Source organism: Trichomycterus rosablanca, chromosome 7, assembly GCF_030014385.1.
Source record: "Trichomycterus rosablanca isolate fTriRos1 chromosome 7, fTriRos1.hap1, whole genome shotgun sequence".
Lineage (NCBI taxonomy): Eukaryota > Metazoa > Chordata > Actinopteri > Siluriformes > Trichomycteridae > Trichomycterus > Trichomycterus rosablanca.
In genome coordinates, this window is record NC_085994.1 from 41689093 (window position 1) to 41709200 (window position 20108).

The 20108-nt window shown below is 45.0% G+C and overlaps 1 protein-coding gene across 3 annotated transcripts in view; it reads left to right on the plus strand.

The window, feature by feature from the left end:
• The first annotated feature begins 7691 nt into the window (after positions 1-7691).
• Positions 7692-20108, plus strand: part of kcnn1b (potassium intermediate/small conductance calcium-activated channel, subfamily N, member 1b) — a 40651-nt gene continuing 28234 nt past the window's right edge. For all 3 annotated transcript variants that reach the window (XR_010013386.1, XM_062999465.1, XM_062999466.1), the window contains exon 1: positions 7692-8650. Coding sequence is in view for 2 of the 3 variants with exons in the window: in XM_062999465.1 (XP_062855535.1) it covers positions 7856-8650 (795 nt within the window). In the remaining variant the exon portion in view is untranslated. The remainder of the gene's footprint in view (positions 8651-20108) is intronic.

The window sequence follows — 20108 nt, forward strand, 5'->3', positions numbered from 1 at the left end:
TCGACTTACTAAATTAAATAAAAGCCAAACCGATGAGACTGTGTTACCTTGTGATGAATTCCCACCTTGTACCGCCCTCCACCTGATCAGTGTCTCAGTGGGTCCAGAGCAGGAGGAGGGCAGTACCGAAGATGAATGAACAGGTTCACGTTTGGCATTTCGTTCTGTGTGAAGAACGTCTGTCAGTCTGAAGCGTAGATGTGAACTCGGTCAGGAGGAGCGAGAACTGAATCAAACGTTAAGCCTAGTTCTGAACGTCTGCAGGTGAGGCTAGTCACTAACCAGCGTTGTCCTGCACGCTAGCCTCATTAGCGATCGTGTCTGTTCCTGCTTGTTGGACATCGACTCTCCCAGCCCGTCGCCCCCTGGTGCTCAGATGTGTTCGGTACAGACTCAGGCGCTCGAGTGTGTTGGTGGGTCTTGATCCCACCTGTATGTGTGAGTGTGTGTGTGTGTGTGTGTGTGTATGTGTGTGTATGTGAGTGTGTGTATGTGTGTGTGTGTGTGTGTGTGTGTGTGTGTGGTCGGGAAGATGAGAGGCTTCGCTCGGCCCTTTGAACTTCTCAGCATCAATTGCACATTTTTCTCTCCGGCTTTCCAGAAGCTTTAGCATCACGGCGTCACGTTTCCAACGTCCGTCGTCACACAATGAAGTGTGAAGCGTATGAAGTGTGTGTGTGTGTGTGTGTGTGTGTGTGTGTGAGAGGTTTTTAAGACGTGACTCGTGTTGTCAGGTGTGTGTGTGTGTGTGTGTGTGTGTGTGTGGGTCCATTTGCATGGCAGCTCTTAACAAGCCGTGCTGCTCTTTCTTCACTCTGCATCCTAATTACGCGTCTCAAAGAGATGCTGGACACACACTACTTCTGACAAAACCAGTGTGTGTGTGTGGGTGTGTGCACTGTGTGTGTGTGTGTGCGCGCAAGTGTCTGTGTGTGTGTGTGTGTGGGAGCCAAAATGATGCAGTGTGTCTTGAAGACGGCGCTGAAGTTTGAGCTCTCTGGGGACTCGGGGGACTCGGGGTCACTCTGAAGGTAAGACGAGTGTGTGCTGTGTGTTCACGTCTCTGAGTGAATGGATGAATGAGTGTGTGTGTGTGTGTGTGTTTGTGTGTGTGAGTGAACGAGTGAATACACGGCAGGAGGTCGTTTTCTTTACGGTCCCTCAGGGGCCATTATTTATCAACGCTCATCAGCAGCTGCCGTGACGTCTCTCAGAATCCTCACGGAAAGGAAAAATAAATGTTAATTTATTTGTAAGATTTTATGAATCTTTTGATGTTTTAAAATTGGAAAAAAATTATGTAATTGTTTTAAATGCTTGGAAAAATATAAAAAAAATGTATTTTGAAATAATAGACAGGAAACGACGAGGAAAAATAAAGCAAAAAGCAAAATACAATGAAAATAAATAAATAATAAATAATAATAAATGGTGGATCTGTGCAGATTCAGAGTCGAATCGACTCGTTACAAAAATATGTGGACGCACTGTAATAGATGTAAAATAGATCTACGCACACTTCGGATGCTGAATAGAATTACAGTAGAGTGTGTAGAATTGATACGCTCATGTCTGTACACATTTATTATTATTATTGTTATTATTATTATTATTATTATTATTATTATTATTATTATTATTATTACTGCTCTGCTGACTCTTGTACAGCTTCCTCTAATGTTGAGGTGCGTCCACATATTTTTGGCCCCCCTTGTTTATATAAAATATAGAAAACATCACTATGCATGTATTAAAAGCCCCTTTTATCACGTTTGAAGGATCTTAATCATTATTTGCTCTAATAAAAGACATGACGGAGGTTCTTCTTTCTCCCGGTGCGGCGGCGCAGTGAGCGGTGAACGTTCCGGCTCTGCGTCATACTTCATTCCCTATTCTACCACACAAACAGAACCCAAGAGGTTCCTTCGCAGCGAAACGTCGCATTTTTTACTCAATCCTGGACAATTCAGGGCGTCGTTTCTGCATATATTTAACACCCATATGACCAAAAGTATTGGGACGCCTGACCGAGAGCTTGGTGTACGTCCTGTTCCAAAAACAAACTGTATTAAAACAGAGCGACGTCTGTGTGATCGTTCAGCTAGGAAAACAGCTGTTCTTCTGGAAGTATGTCTGTGGGAATTTGTGTCTTTTGTTTGGCTGGGCGCTGATGTTTCTTAGTCGGTGTTCCGGTTCATCCCAGAGATCAGGGCTCTGTGCAGCACACTGGAGCTTTTCTTCACGTCTTTGTAGAGCTCATACAGTCATGCTGGAACAGGACAGGACCTTCCCTAAACTGTTGCTGCAACGTTGGAAGCATGATGGATCATTTCCTTTATTATTATCTACGTATGACTGATTTATTACAGCTGTTAGCAGCTGTTGAAGGAACGGGCGTGGTCACTTTCTCTGATGTGCTTGTTCACTTAAATAATAACGTTCATCTGTTAGTGACAGGCCTCCTCAACCCCCCCCCCCCCCCCCCCCCCCCACACACACACACACACACACACACTCACACACACACACTCACCCCCGGGTCCTGTTCGTCACACTCACACACACACACGGTTCTTCAATTTTTTTCTTTTCATCTGAATGCCTCATCACGTCTCGTCTCTCTGGTCACAATCGAGGAGGGCGAGGTTGTCATGCACCCCCTCCTATATGCACTCGGACCACTTCTTTTCACCTGTAAGGGACGTGGTCTCAGAGCAGAGAGCCGGGCACTGCCGACCGTGATCATCCGCCCCCGTGTAGAACCTCGACCTGCCAGGAGAGGCCGCACTTACTCCAGTGACGGGGACCCCGTGTTTATATTGTCCCTCCCTCCACAGACACAGCTGGGTGATGAGAAGTGAACCAGTGCTTACCCCCCCACACACACCCCTCCTCCCAAAAAACCCAAAAAAAGAATTCCCGTCACTGACCCCGTGTATTACTTGAAGAATAGATCCACTCCTGAGTAGATTTGCTTCTTTGAAGGTCATTTACCACCCATTTCAACAACTCTATATTATAATATATGGTAGTGTGGCTCACTGTCTATGAGTGTTTGGTATGTTCTCCACATGTCAGCATGGATTTTGTTCGGTTACTCTGTTTTCCTCACAAAAAGGGAAACTGGAATTTATTCATTCACTCATTTTCTTAACCGCTTATCCAATCAGTCAGCCTATCCCAGCTTTTCAATGGGTGCAAGGCACACAGTAACACCCTGGACGGGGCGCCAGTCCATCACAGGGCACACACACGCACACGCACACACACACATTTACCTATAGGGTAATTCAGTGTCTCCATTGAACCTGACTGCATGTTTTTGGACTGTGGGAGGAAACCGGAGCTCCCGGAGGAAACCCACACAGTCACAGGGAGAACATGCAAACTCCACATAGTTCGAACCCAGGACCTTCTTGCTGTGAGGCGACAGTGCTACCCACCGAGCCACCGTGCCGCCCTAAACTGGGATTTATTGCTAAATTAAACACAGCTCGTCTGTGTGTCTGTGTAGGAGCCCAATGGGTTGATAGTACAGCGTCAAACCCTAAAGCTTGATATCTCAGTGCTGGTGGAACAGCGTTTTTACCGCAAGCGCTTCTGATCTTGGGTTGGTAAATAAAACCTTTGTACCCCCCGCCAGGTGCCCCGCCCGTTCTTCTATTATTTTAGTTTCCTTTAGACGGACTCATGTATGGGTGGTGGTGGTGCTGGTGTTGGTGGTGTTGCTGGTGGTGGTGGTGTAGGTGCTGGTGGTGTTGCTGGTGTTGGTGCTGGTGTTGGTGGTGGTGGTGCTGGTGGTGTTGGTGCTGGTGGTGTTGGTGCTGGTGTTGGTGGTGGTGTTGGTGGTGGTGGTGTTGGTGGTGTTGGTGCTGGTGGTGTTGGTGCGGTGGTGTTGGTGCTGGTGTTGGTGGTGTTGGTGGTGGTGTTGGTGGTGGTGGTGTTGGTGCTGGTGTTGGTGGTGTTGGTGGTGGTGCTGGTGTTGGTGGTGGTGGTGTTGGTGGTGTTGGTGCGGTGGTGTTGGTGCTGGTGTTGGTGGTGTTGGTGGTGGTGCTGGTGGTGTTGGTGGTGTTGGTGGTGGTGCTGGTGGTGTTGGTGGTGGTGGTGGTGTTGGTGGTGGTGGTGTTGGTGCTGGTGGTGGTGTTGGTGCTGGTGGTGTTGGTGGTGGTGCTGGTGGTGGTGGTGCTGGTGGTGGTGTTGGTGCTGGTGGTGTTGGTGGTGGTGCTGGTGGTGGTGGTGGTGGTGCTGGTGTTGGTGGTGGTGGTGGTGTTGGTGGTGTTGGTGCTGGTGGTGTTGGTGCGGTGGTGTTGGTGCTGGTGTTGGTGTTGGTGGTGTTGGTGGTGGTGCTGGTGTTGGTGGTGGTGGTGTTGGTGGTGTTGGTGCTGGTGGTGTTGGTGCGGTGGTGTTGGTGCTGGTGCTGGTGGTGTTGGTGTTGCGCTCAAACCTTGGTGTGAGTGTGAGATCCCGGTGGCATTTCGGGAGCAGGTGGGACGGCAGGAGGGGGTTCACCTCACGCTATTAATAATAAAAACACAGAGCGGGGGGTGGAGGGGGGCGCCGCGCTCTATCAATAATACAAACCCCGGGGCTTTCATGTAGGAGCAGGAAGTTGGATTGGCGTCGGGACTCGGTGAAGGTCAGGAAATCCCGTGCTTGAGTTTGGGTGGAGCGCTTCGCCGTCTGCTGCAGAGAACCGGGTTCAGGCGGAGCTTTTACTGCCCCGGCGTGAGTTCCTGCTCCGTCCCATGTTTTTTTAACTTTTAGTAAAAACTGAAATCACGTTTAGTGCCAAAAGTATTCGGACGCCTGACCGTGAGCTTGTCGGACGCCCCGTTTTAAAAACAGCTTCAGCTTCTCACAAGACTTTGAAGTGTGTCTGTGTGTGGGAATTTGTGACGACAGTGTTCGATAGCTTGGTGGAGAGAGCCTCAGTCGATGTTCCGGTTCATCCCAGAGCTGTTGAGTGGGGCTGAGATCAGGGCTCTGTGCAGGACACTGGAGCTTCTTCATGTCTATATAGAGCTCGCTCATCCTGGAACAGGAAAGTTTACATTGTAGTAACTGTTATGGCTGAAACACATATATTTAATACACCCAGTGCTTGTGTAGTTGTTGATGCTGTGAAGCACGATGGTGGTGGTGCTGTGATATTGGTCCTCATGAGTTTGGGTTCAGTCCCCCTGCACCCTGTGACCTAACCGGAAGCGGGTGCAGATTTGGGAGCAGGTGATGGTGTCAGCGCTCTTGATGGAGTACTTTCTTTCTCTGTAATGGAGTCGGATTTACAATACCCCCCCCCCCCCCCCCCCCAGCTTTCTCTCTGAACCTGGAGTGGGATGGATGGATGAATAATTCATGCGCTCACCGGCGGTTCCGCCTCCCGAACCGGAGAGCGAGCGATAGCTCATGCTGACCAGGTGCCTCTCCTGCTCTCCAGAATTAATTACCTAATGAAAACGCTCAGGTTTCTCCTGCTGTCACCCTGGATCTGGTTTAAACATCTCCTTTACCTCCGGCACCTGCTCCCTCACCCCCGGGGGACGAGAACAACAACACCTCCGGAGACCGCGGACCTACGCCGCCCCCAAACAGAACCCTAACTGGATTATTTTATAAAAAATATTAAATGTCTGCAACTGTCCCGATCATGAAGGCCTGTACATTAAATAAACGATTAGATCAGTTAGTGCAGCTCAGCACCTCACAGCAAGAAGGTCATGGGTTCTATTCCCAGTGGAGTTTGCATATCGTCCCCGTGTCCACGTGGGTTTTCTCCAGGAGCTCCGGTTTCCACCCACAAGTCCAAAAACATTCAGTCAGGACAACTGGAGCTACTAGAAATTAGCCTTAGTGTGTGTGTGTGTGTGTGTGTGTGTGTGACCCACTGTGACCCTGACCAAGATAAAGCAGTGGTAAAACAGACACCTAATAAATGAATAATTAGGTTGTTTCATATCTAAATCATTTAATATTTTTACTCCAGGTACTTTGCTTTCCTCCCACCTCTTAACTCATGCAGAAGGTGGATTGGCTGCTCTAAATTACCACTGTTGAATGAAAGGTAGTAATGGGTCAGTGTGTGATGCCCTGAGGTGGATCAGTTCCAAGTTCGGAATGTCTTTCTGCTTTGCATCTGATGTTCTCAGCTGCTCGTGGACCCACTGGAACCCTGACCAGGAAAAGCATTTTCAAAACACTAAATGATTTTGTTTGTGATTTTGAATAGAAAAGAGGAACAAACTGCAAACCACCTTAAATAAATAAATAAGGACGCCCACAATTTTGGAAAACCGCCTGATCCTCAGAGTAAGTGATACAGAGGTACAGATGCTAGTGTAGGTGCTGCACAGTGACTGAGCATCTGAGGATCTCAGTTCAAACTTGGATTCTGGTCACTTAGTGTGACATGTTTGCTGGTTTCCCCAGGTCTGGTTTAGAGACTCTGCTTTCCTCCCACTGTCCCTATAAAACATGCAGAAGGTGGATTAGCTGCTCTACATTACTTAGGTTATAAATTACTAGGAGTGAGTGAGTGAGTGAGGAGTTTGTCATGTTCTCCCTGTGTCTGAAAGTGTTTAAGCTCTTGTGATCTCAACATTATTTTTATTTTATTATAAAATAATTTGTACTTTATTCTGTCTGATTAAACCACATCTGTTAATTTATCCAGTTTTTAGTCATAAATGTTCCTGATCATGAGGAGTATGATAATATCTCCAGATCTTTTATTATCTTTACTTACAGCTGGTCTGATACATCGCTTGTTGATAATTGTAATATCGATATATCGCCTGATATTTATTGTAATGATGAGAGATTTCAGTCTGAATCGCTCACATGAACGATGCTGTTTTGTTTTTTGCAGGTTTCAGGAGGATCTGCTGCAGCTTTGAGTGGATTAAAACTATTTTTTATATTATTTATTTATTTTTTATTTATTTTTGGAAGTTTTTGTTGAGCAGCGGACAAAAAACCTTTCACAGCAATAAACAAAAATTTAATCATTTATTATTATAAAAATATAAATAATCCTGATAGAATAACATTTATTAATGTTAACTCATAACAAACATTGTTTTAATGCACAGTGAATTAAAAACATTTAATCTCTATTATAAATAAAACTTGATGATTAATGACATTAAAAATGAATAAAACTATTTGTTTATTTATGTATTAACATTTTACTTATATTTTAATTTTCACCAGGTTTTAATTTTTATTTGTGCAAACTGTAATATTTCTGTGTTCCAAAAATGACAAATTAAATTTAATAATTAAAATAATAAAATAAATAAAGCACAACGGAGAATTTAAATATTAAAATAAAACGCTCAAAATTAACCAAAATAAATTATTACATTTAATTTAAATATTTTTGTAGCTGGAGATTTATTTATTTATTTATTTAAATACTGAATCTTTTAAAGTAAATTCTACAAAAGAGCTTATTTAACTACATTAACAACACTGAATAATTTAATTAATAATTTCATTAATGATTAATGCAAATAATAATTCATAATAAATGAATCAAATCAAATAAATTCGAATAAAATAAAATAAAATGAATATATAAATTTGCTCCAGTGCGGCTGCTGTTTTACCCTTTAAACACTGAAATAAACCAAAATAAAATTATTAACATTAATAAAGTTAAAAATCTCGGTTAAATTGAGAAACTCCTGGAAAGCGCGATGTGCGCGCGCAGGTTGGCAGGCGCGCGGGTGCGTGTGTGCGCGTGCCCGTGATCCGGTGCGGGGTTTTTTCTTTTCTTTCTTTTTTCCCTTTTTTTTTTTTGTCAATGGTGTTTTAAAGAAGTCGCGCGAAGCATCACGGGAGGAGAAACGGCACCATGAGGCTGGTCCTGGTGCAGCCCACCAATGAGACGAGCCGGGTGGACTCGACCATGGAGGGGGTCTCGGCGTCCGCCGCCGCCGCACGGAGCGGGAGCGCGCCCGGTGCACGCCACCGGCAGCAGCAGCGGGAGGAGGAGGAGGAGGAGGAGGCGGTGATGCGGCATCGGGACTCGCGCGCTGTCCGACAGCAGCAGCAGCAGCAGCAACCGCAAAACGCGCACACGGCTTCATCATCCTCATCCTCATCAGCGCCCGTTTATACTCTCCCACCACCGCCGCAGCCGGCCACGCACCGGAGAGCACCGAGCGCGCACGGAGCGCTTCACGCGGACTCAAGCGGCGCTGACCCCGCCCGGTGCGCATCGCGATTGGAGGAGGATCCGTCTCTAGGGAGTCGCTGGAACCACCGTGCGCAGAGCCAAAGCGAGCGACTGTCGTGCAGCTGCGCAAAACAAGGCGCGTCGTTACCGGAGCGGCTGCAACAACAGCACGCGCAGCCAGCCAGCGGCAACCCGTTCAGCGCTCTGCTCGCGCAAAACCCAGCACCAGCACCACCACCGCCACCATCATCATCACCGTCTTCATCATCGTTAACGCAGCATCAGCAGCACCGGGAGCTGCGCGCTCCCGACACCGACGCCGGTGCGCGGCTACAGGTGCAGCAGCAGCGGCTCGTGAGGAGCAGCCTGCCCTGCGTCACACAGCAACACAAACAGGCGCAATGGCACCGTGACGGACACGCGAACCCGCGCGCCGAGCACGAGCTGCAGCACACCGACCACGCGCATCAGGTACTGGACACGCAACATGCAACAGCATGCATGCACACGCACACGCGCGCACATTTAGTGTTGCATCCACTCTACAGGTACCTGCAACACTGCGCGCGCACACACACGCACACACACGCAGCTGCATGTACACTGCATTATGCTCTCACGGTTCCTCCAAGAACCCTGGGCTGGTTCTAGGTTCCTGAGGAAGCCTCTCATACTCCCGTTCTGATAGGGTTTATGGGAACATTCAACCCCCTCCGAAACTTCAAAGCATTTCGGTTACACTGCAAGAACCCTGACCCTCCAGAACCTCAGTCTTTATTTGACTGAATGCAGTTGTAGCCTGGTGGTTAACACACTGCACTAGTAAGCATAAGGTTGCTGGTTTAAACCCCACCACTTCCAGGCTGCCTCTGTTGGGCCCTTGAGCAAGGCCCTTAAGCCTCAGTTGCTTAGACTGTACACTGTATGTTGCTTTGGATCAATGCAGAAAATTGAAATGTTTTTCCGCTCGGAGCATTTTCTGTTCTAGGATCCAACCAGAAACACTCGAATGCTCAATAGAACCACGGTTCCTCCAAACCCTAAAGAGTTCAATTTCAAAACTGGGTTTTATTTAGAACCGGTTCTACTTCATCTAGTACCATCGAAAACAAACAGGTTTATAAACTGATTCATCCAAAACTGAGAAGACAACCACCCGTCCACATTTCTCCTATAAGATCCCTCATAGTTCCGCCTAGATCCTATACCGTTAATATTCGGTTTAGTCCAAGACTGTTCTTAATCTGCCTTCAGGAATTTGGCCCATGAAGGGAATTATGGATCGGGTTCCTCCTCCGGTTCTTCCTGCAGATGTGTGCGGTGTAGATTCATCAGGTTTGGTTTCCTACACATGGATTATTGAGACTAAATCTAAATATCTGCTGATTTACAGTTGGAAGTCAATTCTACTCCAGGATTCTGACGGTTCCCGAGGGTTCCACGTTAAGCTTTTAAAGTTTGAGACCCTTAAACCTCAAACCCTACAGCAATGAGTTCTGGCTTATAGAATTTAAATTAGTTCCAGTAGTTCTCCAAACTCTAGGTGGAACAATAAGGGTTCTTATAGATCTTATCTTTTAGTTTTGGAAGAATCGTTTTTATAAACCTTTCTGTTTTTGATGGTTCTCCTTCAGGTAGAACCGGTTCTAAATGAAACCCAGTTTTAAAATGGCATCTGTTCTAATTGAGGAACTAAAGTTTTAGACCCTTAAACCTCAAACCTTACAGCACTGCGTTCCAGTGGTTCTCCAAACTCTATCGTACATGATTTCCTTTCGGAACCTTTTTATTAGTAAAGCTTTGCACCCTTGGGAAGCAACCTGGAACTTTTTCTCATACAAACCACGTTTCCATTAAAATTGGGACACTTTGTAAAACTCAATGAAAAGAGGAATCTGTGATGTACTGATTCTATTAAATCTTTATTTAAGATAAACTTCACTGTAGTTTGTTAAAAGAAATCCTGCAACTCACTCACAAAATTGGGACGGAGGCGTGTTCCCCCCGTGTTCCCTCTGTGTTCTATCAGTGTTCCTATTAATGAGACTTATATGTTCTACGTTTATCAGTAAAATAAAGATTTAACACATCACAGGTTCTCCTTTTTACTGTGTTTCACCAAACGTCCCAACTTTTCTGGAAATGTAAAACTCTGAGCAGGTCCTCAATTTAGTTAACTAGATAGATCTTCCAAAGGGACAAACTTAGGAACCGTTAAGGTTGGCCTTGCTGAACATGGACTAGTTTCCTGTCTAGGATTAGGACTAATACTGGTATGAAACATAAACCTTTAGTTTTAACCCCTCAGTGTGGAGATGATCACAGTGCAGCTCAGTACTGACGGATGAATAAATCCTGACCTGCAGTTTGGTTTGTTTGGACAAAATAAATTCTGTATAGAAATCCGATCTCAGTTCTAACCCTAACAGCTGAATCATTCATACGTGTTCATTCATTTTACCACTTTATCCTGGTCAGGGTCACAGTGGGTCTGTTTACCCGGTATCACTGGGCGCACTGCAATAACACCCCTCGGGTAGGGCACCAATCCAATACGGGTCCTCGGCCACCCTCGCTCAGACACAGCCGATCACGTCTGTATGTGGACGTCCGACAGCACCGCTGGGGATTCGAACCCTGGATCCCAGCACACAGAGCGCTTCACACAAACTGACCCCATCCGGTGTGCATCGTAGTAAAAACAAGACGCGTCAGGATTGGTTGGGGTTGCGGTGGGTCCAGTTCCACCAGGAAACTCTGGGCATGAGTCAGGAACACCCAGGACAGGGTGCCAGTCCATCGCAGGGCTTAGACATTGGATACAAGCGTCCACTAAATGTGTGTGTGTGTGTGTGTGTGTGTAGTGTAACATTACATTCACATTTATGACACAGATGCTTTTAACCAACTGTAAACAATTCAGTGCTAGCAATTGCTGGTTAAGGGCCTTGGTCAGGGGTCCAAGAGTGGTAACCTGGCAGTGATGGGGCTTGAATTGGCAACCTTCCGATTGGTAGTTCAGTACCTCAACCTCCGCAGCCTCACTAACACAATACAGGATGATTATTTATGTTGGGATTATTTCACATCGTTTTGATCTTTATGAGCGTTTTTTTAGATGAACAACAGACGCTCGTCTGAGAAGCTCCTCACGGGAATTTAAACTGTGTCTGTGGGAATTTGTGCCCGTTCAAGTCAAAAGAGCATTTGTATGCTTGTAGGACAAGACAGATCAGTCGGTGTTCCGGTTCATCCCAGAGCTGTTGAGTAGGGCTGAGGTCAGGGCTCTGTGCAGGACACTGGGGCTTCCCTAAACTGTTGCTGCAGTTGGAAGCATAGGATTTCCTTTATATAACTTAAATATTTATTACATGTTAGAAGGGGGGTGTCCCAATACTTTTGTCCATATAGTGTATGTTAAAAAAATCCCAAATCGTTCGGAGTAAAAGCTGGTAGTGTGGATGACGCACAGCAACATCAGTTCTGGGTCCCCGGGTTCGATCCTCACCTTTGGTCACTGTTTATGAGGAGTTTATTACGTTCTCCGTGTGCCTGTGTGAGATTCTGTAGCAGCAGAGGAAAAATGCAGCTGGGGAAGTGGATATGACTAGATGACTAGAGAGAAACAGGGAAATACAAACATGAGTGAAAGAAATAAGCAGAAAGTGGATTGGCTGAACTAATGGAGTGATGCGTGATGATGGATCAGTGGTCTGTCCAGCGTGTTCCTGCTTTGTGCCCAGTGACCCACCGCAACCCTGACCACAATAAAGAAGTTAATTCATTTGTTTGTTTGTTTGTGGCACAGCTGGCAGAGTGAGTGGAACATAGCAACATAGATCCTGGGGACCTGATTTTAATTACCATGTATTAGAAGTTTGTCATGTTCTCCTTGTGTCTGTATCGGCCTTTACGGAGCATGCAGGAGGTGGATTTGCTGCTCTTCATTGCTCCTAAATGTGGGTGAGTCTGTGTGCCAGTGTTTATTGTTGCAGCCGTGTTTTCGGGAGGCACAGAACCAACCACAACCCTGACCAGGATAAAGAATGTAATTAGTTTGTTTGTTTTTGAGTGGCACGGCTGGTAGAGTGAGTGGCACATGGCAACGTAGGTCCTGAGGACCTGGGTTTGATCCCTGATTGTAATTATCATGTATTAGAAGTTTGCCATGTTCTCCCGATGTCTGAGTGAGTGTTTGCTGGGTACTTTGGTTTTCTTTCTGCCTTTACGGAGCATGCAGGAGGTGGATTTGATGCTTGTCATTGCATCTAAGTATTAGTAAGTCAGTGTGCCAGTGTTTATTGTTGCAGCCGTGTTTTTGGGTGGCACAGAACCCACCACAACCCTGACCAGGATAAAGAAGTTAATTCGTTTGTTTGTTTTCAAGTGGCACGGCTGGTAGAGTGAGTGCCACATAGCAACAGGGGTCCTGAGGACCTGGGTTTGATCCCTGTCTCCAGTTACCATGTATGAGAAGTTTGTCATGTTCTCCTTGTGTCTGAGTGAGTGTTTGCTGGGCACTTTGGTTTTCTTACTGCCTTTACGGAGCATGCAGGAGGTGGATTTGCCTCTCTTCATTGCATCTAAGTGTGAGTGAGTCAGTGTGCCAGTGTTTATTGTTGCACCTGTGTTTTCGGGAGGCACAGAACCCACCGCAACCCTGACCACAATAAAGAATGAATGAATCTCATAATGAGAAAGATGTTTATTAGCAGAACATGACGAGCTCTGCAGCATGTTGTTTTACATTACGTTAGCATTTTAGCTGTGCAGGCTAATCAGATCCAACAGGCTGTGCTTATAAAGATCAGATTTACATAAATATAAATAATATTAATAAAATAATAGTTATAATTATCAGAACAGGTCAGTTTAAGGTCATTATGGCTTAAAATGCGATGTGGTGTCGAGTTCTAGCAGCCTGTGTGTGTGTGTGTGTGTGTGTGTGTGTGTGACAGATGTAATCAGAAACAGAAAAATAAAGAGTAAATATTTAAAACACGGAGAATTAAAGTCTAAATATATTAATTTAAACACTAAAACATTAATTTTAGTGTTAATTTAGTTCTGTACTTCTGTGTGAGTTCAGTCAGGAGCACTGTTAGCACAATGCTAACCGCTAATGCTAACCGCAGCTGCAACAGGCTGTCAGAGCTGCAATGATGCTAACTAGCACTGAAGCTAAAGCTCACTTAAAGAGACAGATCAGCTAAAAATAATATAAACATACGCAGTTTTTTTTTTTTTAAAACCTCAAATAAAGTTGGACAACCAAAATTACAACTAAATCTTTATTTATGTGCCTGAGACATGAACCCAATTCCAAAAAAGTTGGGACAGCAGAAAGCAGAGATTTGATAACTCATCTTCTACAGCTATTTAACCTAACAGAGCATGCAGGAGGTGGATTTGCCGATCTTCATTGCTTCTAAATGTGGGTGAGTCAGTGTGCCAGTGTTTATTCTTGCACCCGGGTTTTCGGGTGGCACAGAACCCACCGCAACCCTGACCAGGATAAAGAATGATCGAATGAATCTCATAATGAGAAAGATCGAATGCTTCTTAACTTCTTAACTCTACCTACCTGATCAGCTCCTTAGTAGAGAGGATTCTAATAAGACCTGGAGCTGATAATCAGATTATTTACATTTTCTGCATTTAGCAGATGCTTTTATCCAAAGCGACTTACAGTTGTAACAGTATACAATCTGAGCAATTGAGGGTTAAGGGCCTTGTTTAAGGGCCCAACAGTGGCAACCTTGCAGTGGTGAGGCTTGAACCGGCAACCTTCTGATTACTGGCCCAGCACCTTAACCACTAGGCTACAACTGCCCTAAAGCCCTTTAGGCGCTCTACTTTTACGTCATCGCAGTTTTAGCTTACTAAGCTAACACAGTTAGCCTCAGGACATTCAAACTGATGCTAGCACGCCAGCTAACGTCTCCGTACGTGTACCGAAAACACGCCCCAATTTACAAATAAACCACACTGGTATAATTACACCTTTATACAGATTAAACATCAACCAGAATTTATTTACATGTGAAAGGAACTCCGTTGGTTGCTTCGCATTATATTCGTCTGCCATGTTTGTAGTTTTTTGTGAGAAAAGTTGTACCGCACTGAATGCTGGGATTGATCTTCAGAGCTGAGGAGGCGTCGGACGCTGCCTCGTCATTCAGTCAGATCATCACTCAGAATTAAGAACCTCAGTAGGAGCATTTTAAGGGAGCTAAGAATTTAGACACGCCCTCTTCTCAGGAGTGTAGGATGATGGGAAAGAAGTATACATATACACGTGTACAGTACAATGAAATTCTTTCTTCGCATATCCCAGCTTGTTTGGAAGTTGGGGTCAGAGCGCAGGGTCAGCCCCTGGAGCAGACAGGGTTAAGGGTCTTAATTTAGGACCCAACAGTGGCTGCATAGTTGATATCCGGTTGATAGCTCAAAGCTCTACCCACTAGGCTACCACTGTCCCTAAATGCATCTGTGTAGAGAGAGCGCTAGGTGTTTGGTTTGGGCAGTGGTAAATTACTTCAGTCCAAGGTAGTTCTCACAATATATATTGGTGGGTGGCGCTCAAAATGCCCCCCATCCATTTACATTTTTGGCATTTAGCGGACGCCTTTATCCAAAGCGACTTACAGTACTGTGAAAGTATACAGTCCGAGCAATTGAGGGTTAATGGCCTTGCTGGCAGTGGTGGTGCTTAAACCAGCGACCTTCTGATTACTAGTCCAGTACCTTAACCACCGTATATAACCTTATATTCCACTCAGTAGCTTTATGTTGGGATCTGTCAGTTCTCCCATCAGTTGTTGATGTGTTATTATGGGAGGAATATTTTGGAATGGCAGGACCCCCCATCCTAGTAAATTTGGCATCCTTCCCCAATTTTTAAGTCATGGCTACGTCCTCACGCTAGCCCATACTGATTGGATCCAGGGTTCAAATCCCCATCAGTGCGTTTAGGAGGATTATGCCACTGGTTTGTAGATTTTCTTCTGTTCCACGTGTTCCTCAGATCATGGCACAGTGTTCCTGTAGAAACTTTAAGGTGCCGCTCGACTTGAGTACTGAGATTTCTATTCGACACGGCTGTTGAAACCGAGCCCGACTGGTCTGAGTGGAATGAACTGGTTCCTCTGTGCAGTCCGATGCACCGCAGGCACGCTGACGTCTGAAGACGAGGACGTTTGTTTTGTGTTTAGTGGGTATTTATGTCCTTTTTTCCCTCCGGCGGGAATTTGACCTTGTTTCTGTCTCTTCTGTTTCCCATCATCGGGGCCGGTAGCACTGACACGTAATAACACACTTTCATTATTTATACGCGCCGGAATCGAGTGCGTTCGTGTTATAAACGGATCGGGTTTAAATCAGACTTTTCTTGTCTTCATCCTCAGGTAATGAGAAGGTTATGGGATCGAGTCCCAGATAAAACCAAACCTCCTTGAGTTTAAATCAAACCCATCAGCTTCCAAACAAATGCCACCTTACTGTACACGAGTATATGAATATACACACTATGGCCAAAAGTTTGTGGACACGCCCTTTGCAATCCATGACTGTAGGGACTGTAGTGCACAAATCGACGTTCATAGAGACACGGTTCTACAAGTTTGGTGTGGAGGAACATCAGTGTGGCATCTTGACCACAGTGAACACATTTGGGATGTTCTTTTGACTGAACTGGGGACAAATTCCTACAGACACAAGCCCTCCCAAAAGAGTAGAGGGACTGGGATGCCCAACGTTTCTGAGAAGTCTGAGATGTTCATGCTCCATCAGAACTCCTTCAAGTTCTGTCAGAAACGTCGTAATCCGGAGAAAAATGCACATGAACGTAATCACGGTCTCGTAATTGCTGGTGGGTAAATTTAAGTGGATTTTTAGCGTAATGAAGCGTCAGTAAAAACGTCGTAGCGGCTGCCAGGACTGATCTGGAGTCCACGCGTTAATAAATCACACATTTACACACGCAGGCTGTTGTATATAATCGTGTATAATCTGAACGTCAGCAGTTACGTCGTGATTCTTAATCCTTACTCCGACGTTTTTATGCTGCCGGAAAAATTCATATTCATTTTGTTTTCTGATGATTGGAAATTTAAAGTAAACAAACAAACAACAGATTTTTGTCTTGTCCGTATTGTTTCTGATCTAAAGCACATCAGGTCATAAGGAGCACATGATTTCGAGTCGCGTCGATCTGCGTTCCCGTTTATGTGTCGGTGCACCAGCAGAAAAACCTGCAAGCCCACTATTGCTGGGGTTTCAAGGTCGTGAGTTCAAATCTCAGACCTGCTACCTGCCGGCCGGGCGCCTACATACAGACAGGATTGTCTAGCGTCTGCCGGGTGGGAGGACTGGAAAGATTCCTCATCACTCCTGCAGTTACGACCTCTGCTGGCTGCTGAAGGTGCTGCACAGAGACGGGGGATAACGGACAGCAATGCGTGACTCTCTGTGCGTGACTCTGATCCCTGGGTGAACCCACATCGTGCAGGTAAAAAGTAGTGGTCGTACTGCACACATTTCACAGGGGGCGTGTCATGGGTGAGTTCCCAGAATAATATGAGTCTGAGCCTGGTATCACGGAGCTGCCAAGTCTAAACGAGAGGAACCGTGATCTATAGAAACACTCCCACAAGGACACAAGTCCACGTTAAACCCCTTGTAAACATCGCTGCTCGTGTTTTGGTGTGACTGACGGCGGTGTGGACTCTGGTTACCTGCCCTACATCGCTGATAATTAGCGTTTCCTCAGCGGTGCAGGCTGGGAGTTCTCTTCTCAGCAGGGAATTTTTGGGACGCGGACGTGTTTGGGATTTTTAGATTAAGGAGCAAAGAAACTCTGATTTAAATCCTCCTTTAGTTCGTTTCGAGGCTATTTCTACCTTGTACTACTGGGGGTTTGAATCCTGGGGTGGGCTCACGAATACGGTCGGTGCATGGGGGTATGGGACCCTAGCCATTGAGGGGACACATCAGTGCACCCTTAGCGCAGGTCCCGAGCCCGGATCAATAGGAGGGTCGGGGTCAGGAAGGACACTCGGTGTAAAACCTGAAAGCAGTTTTTATAAGTGGACGAATGATCCGCTGTGGCGCCCCCTAGTGGGAGCAGCAGTAATGAATCATCATGCTCTCAGCGCTGTGATCCTTCAGCCGCCGAGCCGCAGTACACATTCCACCGTTTATACATTTTGTTTGTATGTTCTGAAAATAGAAGCCGTTGGCACTGGTGGCACCGAATGCCAGGCAGATGTTGTAAAACACTAAACAAAACAGTTCAATCAGGAGTCCTGGGGAACAGTGATCCAGCACATCACAGCTTCCACCGTCACCGTGGGGAACATGGCAACACCAGCGTGTGTGTGTGTGTGTGTGTGCGTGTGCGTGTGTGTGATGCTGGAGAACAGAAGATGGTGAGGAGCACATGCAGTAATGAGCTCCCCCCTGTAGACGTTTTCATTAGGGTGAGGCGCAGGCCGACGGCGCCTCTGAACGGGTGAAAATTCAGCGTCAGAACAGATCGGCTAAATTGGGTTTGTATGGAGCGCAGGTGGCGGGTGGACGTGACGGAACCTGGCACAGAAATCACGCCAGCGTGGCACCAACGACCTTAACGTGAAAAATAAACCAAATATGCTGACGTGATGGTGACGGGCGGGAGGTACCGGGGTACTGAGAAAAATCCCAAATTTAACACCAGTTTATGTTCTGGTCAGATTTAGTGGTGCTGGACAGGTATGAGGATTTAATTAAGATCAAAGGATCAAAGGGTTTTATCAGGATCAGAGGATTTGATTAGGAGGATCAGAGGATTTTATTAGGATTAAAGAATTATGGGGATCAAAGGATTTGATTAGATCAAAGGATTTGATTATGAGGATCAAAGGATTTAATCAGGGTTAAAGGATTTGATTAGGATCAGTGGATTTGATTAGGACCACAGGATCAAAGGATTTGATTAGGATTAGGAGGATCAAAAGATCAAAGGATTAAAGGATCAGAGGATCTGATTAGGATCAAATGATTTTATTAGGATCAAAGGATTTTATTCAGATTAAAGGATTATGGGGATCAAAGGATTTAATCAGGATCAATGGATCAAAGGATTTGATTAGGATCAGAGGATCAAAGAATTTTATTAAGATAAAAGGATTATGGGAATCAAAGAATTTAATCAGGATCAAATTATTAGATTAGGATCAGATGATCAAAGGATTTGAATAGGATCAAAAGATCAAAGAATTTTATTAAGATCAAAGAATTATGAGGATCAAGAGATTTGATTATTCATGCTACAACAGCGTGGCCTTATAGACCCAGAGCGTGTGTGCTTGACTGGCCTGCCTGCAGTCTGCAACAATTAGTGTCCTCAGATCCCCACGTATTAAAAAGTCTCATTAATGGGAACACAGGGGGGAACACAGCAGGGAACACAGGGGGGAACACAGGGGGGAACACGCCCCCGTCCTGACTCGTTTGGAGCGTGTTAGTATCCTTGTACAGATAACAGTTTTATACATGTAAACATGGCCGCTGGTGTTTTGGTGTGACTGACGGCGGTGTGGACTCTGGTTACCTGCCCTACATCACTGATAATGAGCATTTCCTCAGCGGTGCAGGCTGGGAGTTCTCTCCTCTGCGGGGAATTTTTGGGACACGGTCGTGTTTGGGATTTTTAGATTAATTCCCAAATCTAACAGACGGGACGGAGGAGTAAAAAAACCCTGATTATAAACCCTGATTATAAACCCTGATTATAAACCCTGATTATAAACCTGATTATAATCCCTGATTATAAACCCCGATTATAAACCTGATTATAAACCTGATTATAAACCCTGATTATAAACCTGATTATAAACCCTGATTATAAACCCTGATTATAAACCTGATTATAAACCCTGATTATAAACCCTGATTATAAACCTGATTATAAACCCTGATTATAAACCTGATTATAAACCTGATTATAAACCTGATTATAAATCCTGATTATAAACCCTGATTATAAACCCTGATTATAAACCTGATTATAAACCCTGATTATAAACCTGATTATAAACCCTGATTATAAACCTGATTATAAACCTGGTTATAAACCCTGATTATAAACCTGATTATAAACCCTGATTATAAACCTGATTATAAACCCTGATTATAAACCTGATTATAAACCTGATTATAAACCTGATTATAAACCCTGATTATAAACCTGATTATAAACCTGATTATAAACCTGATTATAAACTTTATTATAAACCTGATTATAAACCTGATTATAAACCTGCTTTAGTTTAGTTTTAAAGCTGTTTGTTTTCTCTCTGTGTTCTGGTTCGAATCCCGGAATGGGCTCACGATTACGGGCGGTGCATGGAGGGGCGCCCCCTAGTGTAAGCAGCCAGAAAGACTCGTAGTCATCTCAGCGCTCTGATCATGTGGTTTTTGACAAGCTTCTAACTTTGCAGCAACAGTTTAGGGAAGGCCCTTTCCCATTCCAGCATGACCTGCACAGAGCCCTGAGCTCAGCCCCACTCACCAGCTCTGGGATTAACTGGAACACCGACTGAGGTTTTTTTGCTCCTTTGTACTCCCGAACAGGCACAAATTCCCATATGCAGACATACCTTAGGATCAAAGGATTTATTAGGATCAGAAGATTTTATTAGGAGGATCAGATGATTTATTTAAGATCAGAGGATTTGATTAAGATCAGAGGATTTGATTAAGATCAGAGGATTTTATTAGGATCAAAGGATTTTATTAAGATCAAAGGATTTTATTAGGATCAAAGGATTTTATTAAGATCAAAGGATTTTATTAGGATCAAAGGATTTTATTGAGATCAAAGGATTTTATTAAGATCAAAGGATTTGATTAGGAGGATCAAAGGATTTGATTATGACCAAAGGATTTA